General features: G+C 33.4%; 2 protein-coding genes across 3 annotated transcripts; one reads left to right on the forward strand and one right to left on the reverse strand.

The window, feature by feature from the left end:
* Positions 1-222: 222 nt before the first annotated feature.
* On the forward strand, positions 223-7,174 carry LOC120087988 (SMR domain-containing protein At5g58720). Of its 2 annotated transcripts, XM_039045011.1 has the most exons (11): positions 225-1,040; positions 2,124-2,149; positions 3,380-3,499; positions 3,627-3,712; positions 4,658-4,890; positions 5,053-5,126; positions 5,202-5,258; positions 5,485-5,552; positions 5,638-5,744; positions 6,377-6,447; positions 6,613-7,174. In XM_039045011.1, exons 1-11 carry the CDS (start codon positions 521-523, stop codon positions 6,733-6,735), a joined length of 1,485 nt encoding a protein of 494 aa, XP_038900939.1. In that variant the 5' UTR covers positions 225-520; the 3' UTR covers positions 6,736-7,174. The 2 variants fall into 2 exon arrangements, with proteins under 2 accessions (XP_038900940.1, XP_038900939.1); XM_039045012.1 differs by lacking the exons at positions 6,377-6,447; positions 6,613-7,174 and adding an exon at positions 5,914-6,370 and having other exon boundaries at positions 223-1,040.
* Positions 7,175-10,272: 3,098 nt separating this feature from the next.
* On the reverse strand, positions 10,273-13,194 carry LOC120087589 (peptidyl-prolyl cis-trans isomerase CYP20-1). The gene is made up of 7 exons (XM_039044409.1): positions 13,041-13,194; positions 12,725-12,803; positions 11,557-11,604; positions 11,421-11,444; positions 10,977-11,159; positions 10,803-10,878; positions 10,273-10,720 (listed from the first exon to the last, which is right to left on the reverse strand). The coding sequence occupies exons 1-7, from the start codon at positions 13,104-13,106 to the stop codon at positions 10,582-10,584; spliced, it is 615 nt and encodes a 204-aa protein (XP_038900337.1). The 5' UTR covers positions 13,107-13,194; the 3' UTR covers positions 10,273-10,581.
* Positions 13,195-14,865: the final 1,671 nt, after the last annotated feature.

The raw sequence follows: 14,865 nt of genomic DNA on the forward strand, positions 1-14,865 counted from the left end.
GAAATAACATTTATTATAGCAAGATGTGGTTATAATCTTAGATTGTGACATCCTCCCTACTTCCATTATTCTCGATGACAAACTTGAGGTGCAATCCACTTTCATTCTCGTTGGATTGCAACACGATAATCTTTGTCCAAAAGCCTTTCTGTAATTATGTTTTTAACTTCATATTCCATTTTATGAATGGCGAAATCCGGTGAAGAAAGTGGGTGGGTGGAACGTGGGAGAGGAGTTGATTGGTGGCCTATAAATATGAAGAAATCTAATCCCCCGATTTAGTTGTGATTTTATCATATTCATGGATGGAGATTCCTCGTTGACGTCAAGATCAAGTTCTTCCTACACTTTCTACCATTTCTTTTCACACCCGTTTCCCAATTCCTCAAATCTTCATCTCTATCCTCCTTCTACAACCTAATTAGGGTTTTCAGTTCCCTCCCTGATTCTCTGGACCACCACAAATTTCTTCCTCATTCTCCATTTTTTTCTATTTATATCATTTCCAACATCGCTTCCCATGAAGAACCCTAGGAATAAGAAGAAGAAGAAGAAGATCCCAACTCCGGCGTTGGGATCCACCGCTGGTAACTTTGTTGTTAAAGATGACGTTAATGTCGTCGGCGTAGTGACTGAGGCCTTCTCGGTGGCTTCTCTTAACGATCCGTCGGTACCTGTAGCTGGAGAAGCTAGGGTTGGTCTGAACGAAGACGCTGATAGTTTTGATGATTTGACGACGACTTTTTCCTCGTCGTCAAGCGCGATCGCCGCTTCGTGTTCGAGTTCGTATTCTTCTGAGGATGTTTTGGATTATAAAGGTTATATGGGGAAGAAGCAGAAGCGGGTCGTTGCTGCTACGGGAACAATATCCACAGTTTTAGGGAAGGATTATGTTCGGTCTTCATTGAAGCGAGATTCGAGGAATAAATTCATGGAGTTAGACCGTGGGAAGTTTTCTCAACAGGAGGCAGAGCAATTCCTTTGCTCCATGCTTGGGGATGAGTGTGAGCTGAGCATGGCTGTTGTAAGAGATGTGCTATGTGAGTACCGTTACTATTCTTCCTACCTATTTCTTTCTTCCGCGCTAAAGTTTATGGGAGAAATGTTTAGATGTAATGGTTTTGGAATAGCAAACGATGTTATTTTGCTAGTTTGACCCTTGTTGTTCGAATGTGTATTAATAAACCTTAAACCATCCCTATTGTAAACTCATAAAGATACATATTTAACCATCTGAAGAACACGAGTTAACCATTCACTACTTTGTAGGTTCCGCAAAAGAAAATTACAGAGATAATTATGAAGAAGAAGAAGTTACAAAGATAAGCAAGAAGGAAATAACTTAAATTAAAATTGGCTTCTAAAAGTTTACAATGTAAGGGTATAACCTCTTTTTTTCCCTACCTTAAGAGAAAGTTTACGGACATCCTTATAACTCCATTATGTCTCCATTAAGGTTGTAACTAAACCACATTGCAAAATATTTAGTTAGAACATTTGAGGCTAGCAAAAGATAATGTCAGAGCCCTTTGTAATCCCCTTTGGTTTGGGGAATTATGCCCCTATCCCCTTGACTCCAATATTTTCATTGTTAACGAAAGTTGTCTCCTATAGAACAATTTTGGTAATTGTGGATTGGAGCCCTTTCCAAGTTTAATGCCCCTCTTTGGATGTCTATATGAAAAGACATTTGTAATTTGTAATTATTCTCTTGATCTTGTTATCTTGGATTGGAGCCCTTTTTTTTACGTTGTGGTTTAGATGTTTTTTTGTCTGTTTGTGGGCATTTTGTTTGTCCGGTGTGTATTTTTTCCATTTATTCTCAATGAAAGCATGAAAGTGCACTATTCCTGTTTGCCTTGGTAGCACCACTACATCTAATATATAAAAATTATATTACTACAAGGCAAATAATTAAGAGATGGTGCATGCCACGGGTAAACATTCTCTTTTGGAATTACTTTGTTGAATATTTTACTTTTTTTTTGGTGTTTTCATGATGTAACAGAATTGGATATCAGTTTTTTTCTTTTTCTTTTTATAATTATTTGTCATTATTATTTTTTGAAACAATTGGATATTAGTTATGTCAGTTCCTTGACTATCCAGTTCTATCTCCGCAGGTCAATGTGGATATGATGTGGCAAAGGTATCGTGAGTTTCTAGTTCTACTTTCCCTCCTGATAAGTTTATCAATTACGTCAGTTACCATCTCACAACACTTTCCCTTGTATCCTTTGCTGTTTGAATTATTGTCATAGTATCATAGAAGTTCATTGTCCAACACAGCCCATTATTCTTTTAATGCCTTGTAAGTAGTAACATATTTCCTTCAATTTAGTCACATCTCATTTATTGTATCATATTTTCCTTCAATTTAGCCACATCTCATTTATTGTTTTAATACTTGTGAGAACTGCTCTGTCTTGCGGTTCTCATTTTTCTAGGATCCGGAGATATTTGTTATTGTTTCAAACTGTTTCATTAATTTCATTAAATATTAGGCTGGCCAACTAAAAAATCTCTTACACCCTTCATCAATTTTCAATCTTTATTACTTAACGTTTGTTCATACCAATGTAGTTCATTGACGAATCACATGCTATCAGTTCATATTTTATGGTCATTTTTTGCTAACCCTACTGCTGCTACCCAAGAAGAACCAGAAATGGAATTGGAATTTTCTTTTCTTCCTCTCTACCAAAACTGTTGACATAAAGCACTGACTTGGAATAAATGATGTATTTGGTTTAAATTGACAAAGATGAAAAAGAACTGTTTGGGTTCAAGGTGGACCAGAAACTAATATAATCCGATGATAGTATTGCTTATGAAGTTTGAAGAGTATAGGCCTCCAAATTGCACACGTGCTCTGTAACAGATGTTTACCCGGTAGTTGATGCTTGATAATATATTGTCTAGGATCTTGTGTGTACCCAATTTTTTTAAAGAGAGACATTTCATTGATAAAATGAAATCAGGGGAACACCCCAACACCTATAGGTAACTGCAAAAGAGATCACTGAAGGGTACCCATTCATTAATCGATGAAATTTTTCTTATTAAAAAGAGAGAGAGAGAGAGAGAGAGAGAGAGATGTGTACCCAGTATGTAAAGAATGCCACTGCAGCTTCATGGTCGTTGAATTATGTCTGTTGGGGTGTGGGGAGGGAAGGGGTGCTCTCTCCCCTGGCCCTTAGGCTGTTTCTTTGTTGAACTACTGTTCAATGACACCTTTTGATGTTCCCCCTCAAATAAATAACTAATATTGTCTGAAAATTGTTTAGGTCCTATATACTACATGAATATTTACTTTAGCAACAATTTTTTGAGTACCGTGTTTTCTAATCCTAATTTTGGGTTTTATCAAACGTTTCAGGCTTTAAATGTATTACTTGATTTAGCTGCTCCTAGTAAAAAGTATGAAAATGGTAGGGACTCGTGCAATGGTGCTAACTTCCGACAAGATTTGGGATCTCCAATTGAGCATATTGAAAATGTGAGGAAGAGTTTTCCCCTTTTAAGTAACCTTCTGCATTCAATCATGTCGGCAAATATGCTTACTATGTGCTATGTAATTTACACTCCTCTTTCTGGAATATGCACTCGTTGGATTTTGTGGACAGTTGATAGATCGTGCATCCGATTCTACCTCCTACTCATCTGAAAGTGAGTTTCAGGAGAGTATTTGGTCGTTTGTGGCCGTCTGTAGGTAAGTTAGTTTTTTCTCTTTTTTTTTACTTTTTTTTTTTTAATTGTTTCGGCATTTAACCTCAATTTGACCCATCTATCATATTATAAACTACTCGGATTTTATTGGTTCCAATTGTTTCCATTACCATTTAGTTCTTCAATTATCCATCTCTGCTAAAGCCTTCCCTCTCCTTTAGAACCGTCAAGGGTGGTGGTTTGTCTTGATAACTGTAAATCGCTGTCTTTGTTTGTAGCTTGAAATCAGACACAGAAAACAATCTTTTGTTTTTGGAAGTCAAGAAGCTTGTGATGGTCTGTATTTTGAACTCACAATGTTTCAGTCGGATCAAAATGTCTTTTAATTAACATGCACAATGTTTGAGTGGCCATTCCTGCGTTCCCTTTGATGTCCTTGTCCACTGCAAAACTACAGAAAAATACAAGACTTACCAAAGTAGTCTTCTGGGTTCAATTTTGGAAAAGATTCTAGCCCTCGTCTTCTTCTATGCTTGTTGTTATGGCATATTGTACATGGGGGTGGAGAAAAAAATATTGAAAGTAGCCGTTTAATGCCCTCTACTTCCATGAAGGGTTTATATGAATATTTCTGGAGTTGGTCTAGTTGATCTTTTATCTTGTGAACATTCCCAGTTCATTCAGTAGATGATGAAAGTTCTAGCATTTTAAGGTGTTTCGGAGTTCATTTTCTGTTTTTATTGTTCGTGTTAATTATTTAATAAAACTTATTCTATTTGGAAGTCTCTTCACATATTTAAAGTTGTCAATGATGACGTTTAATTTTAATGATGCAATTTTTTTTGATTGTGTACTTGAGTCATTTAAGGATATGGTGAAATACATTTATTTTACAGCTTTTGAGCAATGCCATGGTGAAAATTTCTTTTGATATGTATCTGATGTAAAAATTTATCTGAACAACTCCCTCCCCATACCAAAAAAATAGGAATGATGTGAAGGTTCTTGGTGGTTCTGAAGTCCAAAAACCACAACCCTCAAGAAGTATTGAATCTGATCTCCCTCAAACATTGTTAGAAACTTTATTCAACATTTCGAGAAGTCCTGAATACGAACCAAGCACCATGAATTGGAGAAGTATGGTGAAGAAAATGCAATCTCTAGGGCCTGCCATTGATGTCAATATCTCAAGTTGTGTTCAGGATAATAATGACAATAAATGTAATTTTGCAACTTCTTTATGTGATTTTGTTTTGGTATTATTTTTCTACATGAACTCTCCATCCTGTCTTTTCCATTAATTATGAGAAGAAAATTAAATTTAGCTAATTTATTGGTTGAGATCCTCCTAACTTTAACGGCCAAGTGCGTTCAATGTTACAGCTAAAGATGACTATCAGTTCTATAGGGAAAATGCAAATCAACATTGGGATTCGGTGAAATCCTATTACCAGAAAGTAATATACTTTTAGCACCTTGCAGGTTTTTAATATCTGAATAAGTTTGGACTTATATATGGCATTTTTCTACAGGCAACAGCAGCGTATACAAAAGGACAACACAATTATGCATCTTACCTTTCAGAGCAGGTTTGTTTACATCAAAGCAGATATATGTAGATTTCATGGGTTCTTTTTTATCGTAACACGTGCAGGGTTCATAATGCTAGCTTTCTTTTTGCTTATTTTATTTGTTCATTGTATGCCATGTCCTTTTATTCCATTTATTTAAGAACTTCTCAATTAAATTTGAGGAAAATCCTTAAAATCTTCTGATCACCATTTTGTGATAAAGCTCGAACTATTGACTGTGCAGGGGAGAGCACAAACTAGACTGGCGCACAAGGCTGATGACAAAGCAAGTCATAATATATTTCTAGCCAGGTAATTATTTTGCTCAACTTAAAAGCAGTAACATTTAGGAAATTCTGTTTTTAATTGTGAATTAAACTATTAATGATTGTTGCAGAAATAGGGAGATAGAGAATGTGATAACAATTGATTTGCATGGGCAACATGTCAAACCGGCAATGAGGCTTCTTAAAATGCACCTACTATTTGGATCTTATGTTTCCTGTGAGCAATGCCAATTACTATATTTTTATGTACTCTTTCCTGATTATAATTTTTATTTTCACTGTTTTGCTCACTATATATATTTTTTGTGTTGGGAAAAAATCGTTTTTAACCTTTATACTTGGCTCACTTTGTCAATTTTGACCTCAAATTTTTTAATTTCATCAAGTTGGAACCTATACTTGAATAACTGGCTATGGGTGAGAAATTAGTACCCCTCCATAAAATAAATTAGAAAATTCCCATAGAACCAACTGACAGTTTACTAAATTTAACCAGAAAACCACTTGATGAAAGCCAGCCACAAATATCAAAACCTAACCATGAAAACTTCCCAACCGAATAGCAGAACAGATTTGGTCAAAAAGCATCGAATTCAGATAAAACAGTTCCCAACTGGATCAATTCACCCTACCAACAAAGTAGTTTCATCCAAGTGTACCATAACGATACATCTAACCACTATTTTTTTTTTTTTTTTTAAAAAAAATAGAATAATAACTTAATTTAGGGGGAATAATTTTTCAACTTATTCAAGTTTGAGTTCAATTTGAAAAAGTTGAAGGTTAAAATTGACTTGTTGAGCTAAAGTACAAGGTTAAAAATGAGTTTTTCTGTCTTTTTTATTCTAGCCATTCAGTCTCTCAGGGTTATCACTGGATGTGGATCACATGGTGTAGGGAGATCAAAGTTGAAAACTTCGGTATGTGTTGACCATCCCTTGCTTTTACCCATGTTTGAGTTGAATAAATATTAAGTCTGCATGTTGCTTTGACTTCATGTTGTGGCTTTGGAAAATTAAACTAAGTAAACATTTTCCAAAATCCATCTCTAGGAATCATATAATATCAACATTTTCATGGTGCAGGTTATCAAACTCCTAGAAAACGAGGGTGTCGAATGGAGTGAAGAGAATCGGGGAACCATACTGATCAAGCTGAGTGGTTACAGAGAGTTCAACTTTCTGGATTCTCATAGCGATACTGAGTAAGATTTCTTATTCATCAAAATGTCCATTACTTGATGTATTTTAGTGCATAGCGCATTGATCAAGGGCAAGGTATTGAAGTTCATTGTAAACTTATAGAAGTTGGCTGTAGTTTGCATAGTTAGGCAAAGAACTTAAATTAGGCCCTAATCCAAAACTAATTGATACTTATAATTGTGCCTAGAGCATTTTTTCTTGCCCTTCATTTGAAAACCTTGTAATTGCCCCTTTATTTACTTTTTAGTTTAATTGACTATCATAATGTACAACAAGATTTATAAGATTTTTTTTTTCTGTTGGGTGGAAGATTTGTACCCCATGGGCAGTAACGGTAAACTAAGTCGATCATGTATTGCCTTTGTGTTGTACCGATAGTTCTCCCTCCTAATGTGTCTGATTCTCTTTTGTAAATTGCCTTGCTTATATCCAATGATTCAATGAACACCTTTTGTATTGCTGAGCTTTACTTGGAAGGAGCTGCCATGCAATTTCCCGATGCTATAGAAAAGACGCTGCATGCTTGACTGATTTGAGGGGTAAGGTCCTCGAACTAATCCTTTATAGTCCAGCAATCACATTTGATCTAATGAGTTACAATCTATCACTTGAGATTGATTGGACTGATTTAGATTACAGTAGTTGCAATCTAATAGCATGTTTGGTGGTGATTTTGAAATGGTTGAAATTAATCACTTTTGTCATTTTCAAAATCATTGCTCATTCGAAATCAATTTTATTACATAGAAAATGCAATTAAAGTGTAAAAGTAAATATTAATTTGATTTTGAATGATTAAAGTTGTGTTTCAAAATGATTTTAAACATGATAAAAATGATTTTGATCCTTTCAAAATTGCTCTTAAACATGTACTAAATCACTTACGACTGTAAGTGTAAGTAGTATGATCACAACGTACTAATCTAATAAGTAATATGTATCTCATAAAAGAGCTATGTTTGTGCTCGAATTTTGCAGCTTTATCACTTGCATAGGTCAGTATAGATTTCTTATTGACCACTGTTATACTACTAAGAGATAAATTCACCCATATGATATAATTGTCAAAATTGAACGAGTGACCAAATAGAGGATTATGCTGACCAGTTTGGAGTTGAGTTTTAGCTTTTAAAAAAAAAAAAAAAAATTATTATTGTTATTATTTTTATTTCAAGGCCTGCGTTGATCTTGAAAAACTTCATAGCTAGTAGATCTTGAATCTTCCAATTCCATCTATATCTATATCGGAAATTATGAGATAAGATAAGACCATAAAAAGTTCATGTCGTTTAAATATGATTTAATGAACCAGTGGAGTTATAAAACCTATTCGATGGAGCAATTTCATAAGATATTTCAATGCTCATATAACCAGTGGGCAAGGTTATTTTTTCAAGTTCAGTTGTGACGCTTGTGATATTTATTTTCATATTATTTCATGCAAATATTGAAGTTGATGAATAAGTGTTCGCTATTATTAATTAAAAAAAATCAACTGCAAAGGCCTCGGCACACGAGTACACCACCCTAGGATTCACAGGCAGCTGATCCAATATTCATCAAGCCATTGCATCCAATCGATCAATGCCAAGACAATCATCTTCACGATTCTGGTTCGTCCGTCACCTATCAAGTTGACTGGCTACAAAATTATAACTTGAAAACTGCACTAATTTTACTCTCATCTTACTACGGAGGATGTTGTCAAAAACCGTTGCACGTGAATCCAGTTCAAGGAATAAATTGTATTGTTCTTTTCAATTGATTGGTGGAAGCGAGACATTCTCCGATAAGAAGGTTTGGAACGACCTAGCAAAAGCTGACATCAGGTGTATTGGATCATAATCGTGGGTTAATCTAGTAGGTGAACGAGAAACACCAATCCAGGATCGACGATAATCTGGTCAAGAATGAGTTGTTAATCTGTGAATGGTAGTATGTCTTTGAGTAAAAATCCTGATGGCGCTGGAGAAATTGGCAAAGCTTTCGAGAAAGCAGATGGCCGGCCCTCTGTTGGGGCATGGTATTGGTAATTAATTGCGTGGCCTTGAACCAACTACCGTCTATATGAAGTTTGGGAGTGTGTTTGTGGGGAAGATAATGGGTCCTTTTGAGGACGAGTTATGGTTTTGGTTAATTACGACTATTTCATCTGATCGAAACATTTGTTTCATTGTTTTATTTACTTTTTAAAAGTAGTTTCAAAATCTAAATTAAGTTGTCAAAATTTTAGCTAAATTCAAATATTTAATTACATAAGATAAAAATCATGATAAAAAATTGTGATAAAAGCAAAATTACTTGGGTCTCATTTAAAACTTTTGGTTTATTGTTATTATTATTGATGTTCTCTTTTTCATTTCACACAATTCTTTATTTTCTAGGTAAATATATGAATTCTTACCCAAATTTGAAAAACAAGTTTTTAAGAACATTTTTTTTTAGTTTTTAAATTTTTATTTTGATTTTAAGAACACTCCTAAAATATAAAACCACAAAAACGGATAGACGAAAGTGATTTTCAAATAATATCCATCAAGCGACTTTTTCTTTTTAAGTTTGTGAAAGTTATCAATCTTGTAGAAATCTCCCAAGTCAAAACAAACCACTACTGGGAAAAGCACATTCCAAAGCAAGTTTCTCATTCTATAGTTTAAAACAGAGATGTCTGACTTAGATCTCGTTTTTCAACTATTTTGTTTTTTCGTTTTGATCTAGAAAATTAAGTTTACAGATACCACTTTCACTTTCAAATTCTTCATTTGTTATCTACCTTTCACTAATAGTTTAAAAAACCAAACCAAATTTAGAGAACTAAAAAAAAACTTTCAAGAAGTAATTTTTGTTTTTGAAATTTAACTAAAAGTTCAACCAATGTAGTACTTAAGAAAGATCAAATCATTGTAAGAAATGTGGAACCTTAGTTCTCAAAGAGAGTGGTTATCAAACGGAACCTTAGTTGTTATTATTTGTTTGTACGGTAACAAGTGTAATCTATGTAGTCTAACTGTAAGTTGGAATTGCAGAGGCAAAATCGTGCGTGGCTTGTGCCTTTTCACATTAGATGCCATCGTGAAAACTATAATATCATGCATGATGTTATACCACGTCTATATATACGTATGTGCGTGCATGCATACGAAGACTCTGATGTATTGATTGAGAACACATGTTCATGAGCCCAACACATGTAATGATTGACATCATCTTAGCTGCTCATGCCAAATTTATATTTCATTTAAGAGACTATTACTCTAATTTTAAAAAGTGAAACCTTCGCTTAGAAAACATGCAAAAATTAAAAATTAGAAACAAATTAAAGACAAAGGGATGATGAGAATATTTTAAGGTTGTTTTCAAATATAGTAAAATGAACCAAAATATTTATAAATATAACAAAATTTCACTATCTACTAATAGTAGTCTATCATCTAATAGGGTAGACACCGACAGAAACTATGATCCTTTACTATATTTGAAATATTTTTAGTAATTTTTCATTTAAAATAATTTCACTTATGGGCATATTTTAACCACAGCCAATTGGAAAGTTTCACCCCCAATTGGGGGCGAAAAGTTTCTACATTTGATGCTTCAAAAAAACTATAAAGGTTTAGAAGATTATGTTAACAGACCAGATTCATTCCCTACTTGCCAAATGATGTAAAATTGGGAGAATCAAACATTACTAAAATGGAAGAAAATGAAAACCACCGCTATAAATTAAGAGATCCGTTGTGCACCACCAATTCTACCATAAACAGCACATAAAAGAAAAACAGAGTGGAGGAGTGGCTGATAATATATGGGCGTACTACGTAATGCTTAGATAGAAAAAAGAGGACCTGTCAATCATAGAGGGAGCTCGCCGCTGTCTGCAATCACAACTTTGCTCTTAGGTGTTCCGTTTTGCCTTCCCTCAGCTTCGATTTTATAAACCACGTCCATTCCAGACAGCACCTTTCCAAAGACAACGTGTCTACCATCCAACCTGTGTATAATAAAATTCTCAAATCATTGCCTTATTTTTACTGATCAAACAAGAAAAGAACTTATGCTAGACAGGGATTTACCAGCTAGTTGTCACTGTAGTGATGAAAAATTGTGAACCATTTGTGTCTGGACCGGCGTTTGCCATAGACAGAAGGCCTGCATATGTTTTACATTGAATCTTCAAGTTCCTCTAATATTTATAAAGACCAGTTGAATTATACCTTAACACGGAAGGGTAAGGTTGATCTTTTTACCTGGGCCAGTGTGCTTCAGCTTGAAATTCTCGTCAGCGAACTTCTCTCCATAGATTGATTCTCCACCTCTTCCATCGCCGAGAGTAAAGTCTCCTCCTTGGATCATGAAGCTGGGAATAATCCTGTGGAATGCACTACCCTTGTAGTGTAGAGGTTTTCCGCTCTGCCCAACACCCTTCTCCCCTGGAAATCGGACTCATGAATTAGAAACCTAAATAATCGAAACAAGGTCGGAGTGGAGTAACTCATTGCATGCTGTAAAGAAGATTAACTAATTAAAACGATTACAGCTACTTCCTTTAACTCTATTTGGGGGATTATGATGTAGAGCGATAGAGGAGGGCAGTATATGTTGTACCACACATTTTTTGATTGAGTGCATTATAATTAAGTAAGAAAGCTAAAACCTCAAATGGGAAGATGCAACTTAGTTTATCTCCTTACCGGTGCATAATGCTCGGAAATTTTCTGCATAACCACACAAGGAAGAATCCGTAATTAGTGAGTGACACAATCAAATAGCATGCGGTGTACATAATTCAGCATAATGGATAGTTCAAACTACAAATAAATAGCATACCAGCGGTTTTAGGAACAGCCTTCCCAAAAAGACCCATCTCAATACGACCTGTACAACAGTTATCATCCAAATTAACAATGAAAGATCCGAGCCAAAATATGTTTTAACTTAGTTAAACTCTGAAGTGTGAAATCTCCGTTTCTAATTGCCTTAGTATAAATGGGCGTAGAACTTTCCTTCACGTCCTTAAAATGCTACAAATATCATTCATCATTCAAATAACACGTAGTCTGAAGTAGTAAACAATATCAAACATATCAAATCCACCAAGTCTCGGCTTACTATATAATTGTTAAAGCAAAAATGGGCATTAGACTTTACTAGTTACCACATTATGCAATAAACACGATTCAAGTGACATGCATTCTATAGTAGAACATCCGATGTCTCAAGTAAAGCCAACTCAACAAACGGTTAAACAGTATACAATATACAGTTCATGAAAAAATGTCTGAATATATATTACACTAAACTACTACTCGTTGGTTCATTAAGCATGAACATCAGCTATTGTGTTGCATTGCCATTGCCACCACAGTCCACAGAGCCCCATCCCGATAATCATAAAACAAAGATATGAAAAAGAAAAGTCGACCCGTGTATTTATTTTTATTCTTTGAACAAAAAAGGTACCATTTTCTATTTTTTAATTGAGTAAACAAAGATTTTTTTTTTTTTTTTACATATTCTAAAAAAGAAAAGGCAATTCATATCCATCCGCTCAAAACATTAGGAAATTTCACTAATTGCTTTGATAAAAAAAATTATTATTTAAATTATATTATAAAAATTATAAACAAACTTCTAGGCTGTTTTTTGAATCAAACCGATTCAGATTATTCCAATCATTAATTATTTAATTGATTTGTCCCCCAAAAAACTTTGTGAATTCCCCGTTGAACCATATACTTCTTATACAGACGAACAAGATGATTGAGGTTAAACTATATTTAACTAAGAAAGATTAATCGATCAAGCATAAAATGATAAGAACGGAAATAAAGCATGTCAAAATTAGTCAGTTAATTAGGTTCATCAATGTAGATACCTAATCGATAAAGCATGACAACAGAAATCAAGCATGATATTCATACATTAATTTTTGCTGCTCTCTATTCTTATGCTGATCCGCAGTATTTCAATTTAGACAAAACAAAATCGATCATACCAGCAGCCTTTCCGTCAATTTCCACATCGAAGTAAACTTTGTGAGTCACTTCTTTCAGATTCTCCTTCGACTTCTTCGCCTGGAGTCAGAAATTTCAAAGATTAATTTTCTGCTTTCACTTTGTAAGCCTTATTCCAATTCTCATCCAAACGACCTAAACCAAAACATAAGATCTAAAACCTCACTCTCGAACCACTAAATGAAAATCGGACTTGATTACAGATCTAGAACGCGCGACAGATCACATAGAAACAAGAAGCCGTAGAAAACCTAATCCATTACAAAGAGAGATTTGATAGAGATCGAGAATGATTACCTGGATGAGAGTTAGGGTTCCTAGTAGAAGGAAGGTACATAAAATGAATGACGCCGTCTTCGCCATTTCGCCGGGAAATTCTTACTTCAAGAAAATATTTCCTTCACAGTAGCCTGCGCTTAGGGGAATTTAATCGGGTGAAAAAGGAGATGCCTCGGCCTTTTATACCCATATTTTCTGCTCGCACTGGAGCGTGTAGTTTCTAGGTTTGTCCAACCGTATTCTGCCACGTGTTTTCCTCTGCCCTCCCATTGGTTGAACAACTTTTTTTTTCTTTTTTTTTTTCCCCTAATAAAATGGTTTAATTAAGGCGCAGTTTGTTTCTTTTTAACCTTTGGATACCCACACTTATAAATGTTGGACATCTTAGATTAGCATCATATTTGTTTAGTAGGATTTTTATTTGAAATGTCTTGAAATTATATTATATTCTAATCATGTTTTTATGATTATTCATTGGATTATAATTAATTTAATATAATTTAAATTTTTATAACATATTTGTTTTTATTAATAATGTGGATTTAAGAATTCTTATAAATTTATTTTAATCAACAAAATAAATAATAAATATCAATAGATATTTATTTTAAATGACAAAATTGCTGAAAATATTTTCAAATATAGCAAAATGTCATGTAGATTAGACATCTATCAATATTCATTACTATCAATCACCAAAAGATAATGACCTTTTACTATATTTGTAAATAACTTAGTTCATTTTCTTATATTTGAAAATAGTCTTGGTAATGCCTTAAATTTACATGATACTATTTTTCTCAATATATATATATATAATTTTTTATAAAATAAATATTAATTTAAATGTGAATACAATATTAAAAAAAAACAATAACAACTAAACTACAATGCAACCAAAGTGGGAGAAATACATTGTTGACAATATTTGTATTAATTAATTATATATATACAAATTTTTATATATCCATATATATATATATATATATATATTATTTATATATATATATATTATATATATATTTGCCTTATTTAAAATAGATTTAATTATTAATTTAATTTATCTTAATTTTGTTATTTTAATTTGATGATTTTTCACATTTTTTACTCTAATTTTGACCTCTTTTTAACTTTTATTTTATAAGTTTGGTTAAAGTAACCATTTTAGTTAGGGTAAAAAAAACAAACAAAACAAATGTGGAAAAATTTTGAATTTGGTTTTGGTTGTCCAAAGTTGTCCTTTCTTTTTGAGCTATGACAGGTTTGGTGAAATTACAAGTTTAAAATAGAACCTCCATACCTCCAAAAGAAAACCCTAAAAAGAGTGAGCCTCCATCCAGAATAACCCTAAAATCCTCATTTTCTCCTCAAAAAAGAAACCTAACAACTACATCCCAAATCTTCTCTTCTTTAAAAACCCTAGAGTCTCCATCCTTACATACATTAAAGAGAGTTCCATACACACACACAAAAAAAAATAATAAATAATAAATAAATAAATTTAAGGCTTTGTTCCCAAGGATACATACTTCATACCATAAGACAATTTAATGTTTTGGATTTCACCCTTTTTTTTCTTTTTCTTTTTTTCTTGAAGCTCCCCTAAAAAAAACTAAAATGTTAGATATTTGGTTATTGTTTTGGTTCTTATTTCTCTATTTTCCTTTCTAATACAACTAATTCTTTATGTCTTCTGAGTTTCTCTTTTATTTATTTATACATATTCACATTTTGTTGTTTATCTTTTTTTACTCGTTATGTTTGTTTTTACTTTTTTTTCCCTTTGAGTTTCTTTTTAGAGTATGATAGATGAAAGGAGTAAAACAAAATAGATGAAACAAGA

The sequence above is a fragment of the Benincasa hispida genome, chromosome 10 (genome assembly GCF_009727055.1).
Source record: "Benincasa hispida cultivar B227 chromosome 10, ASM972705v1, whole genome shotgun sequence".
NCBI classification, from domain to species: domain Eukaryota; kingdom Viridiplantae; phylum Streptophyta; class Magnoliopsida; order Cucurbitales; family Cucurbitaceae; genus Benincasa; species Benincasa hispida.

Bases quoted from the DNA above. Each gene is read 5' to 3' on its own strand.
- LOC120087589 (XM_039044409.1), bottom strand. From the start codon at position 13,106: ATGGCGAAGACGGCGTCATTCATTTTATGTACCTTCCTTCTACTAGGA. The intron at 11,605-12,724 runs GTATGATCGATT...ACTGTTGTACAG, and splicing joins AATTGACGGAAAGGCTGCTG to GTCGTATTGAGATGGGTCTT. The intron at 10,879-10,976 runs GTAAAAAGATCA...AAACATATGCAG, and splicing joins GCTGAAGCACACTGGCCCAG to GCCTTCTGTCTATGGCAAAC.
- LOC120087988 (XM_039045011.1), top strand. From the start codon at position 521: ATGAAGAACCCTAGGAATAAGAAGAAGAAGAAGAAGATCCCAACTCCG. The intron at 5,127-5,201 runs GTAATATACTTT...ATTTTTCTACAG, and splicing joins TGAAATCCTATTACCAGAAA to GCAACAGCAGCGTATACAAA. The intron at 5,553-5,637 runs GTAATTATTTTG...TGATTGTTGCAG, and splicing joins CATAATATATTTCTAGCCAG to AAATAGGGAGATAGAGAATG.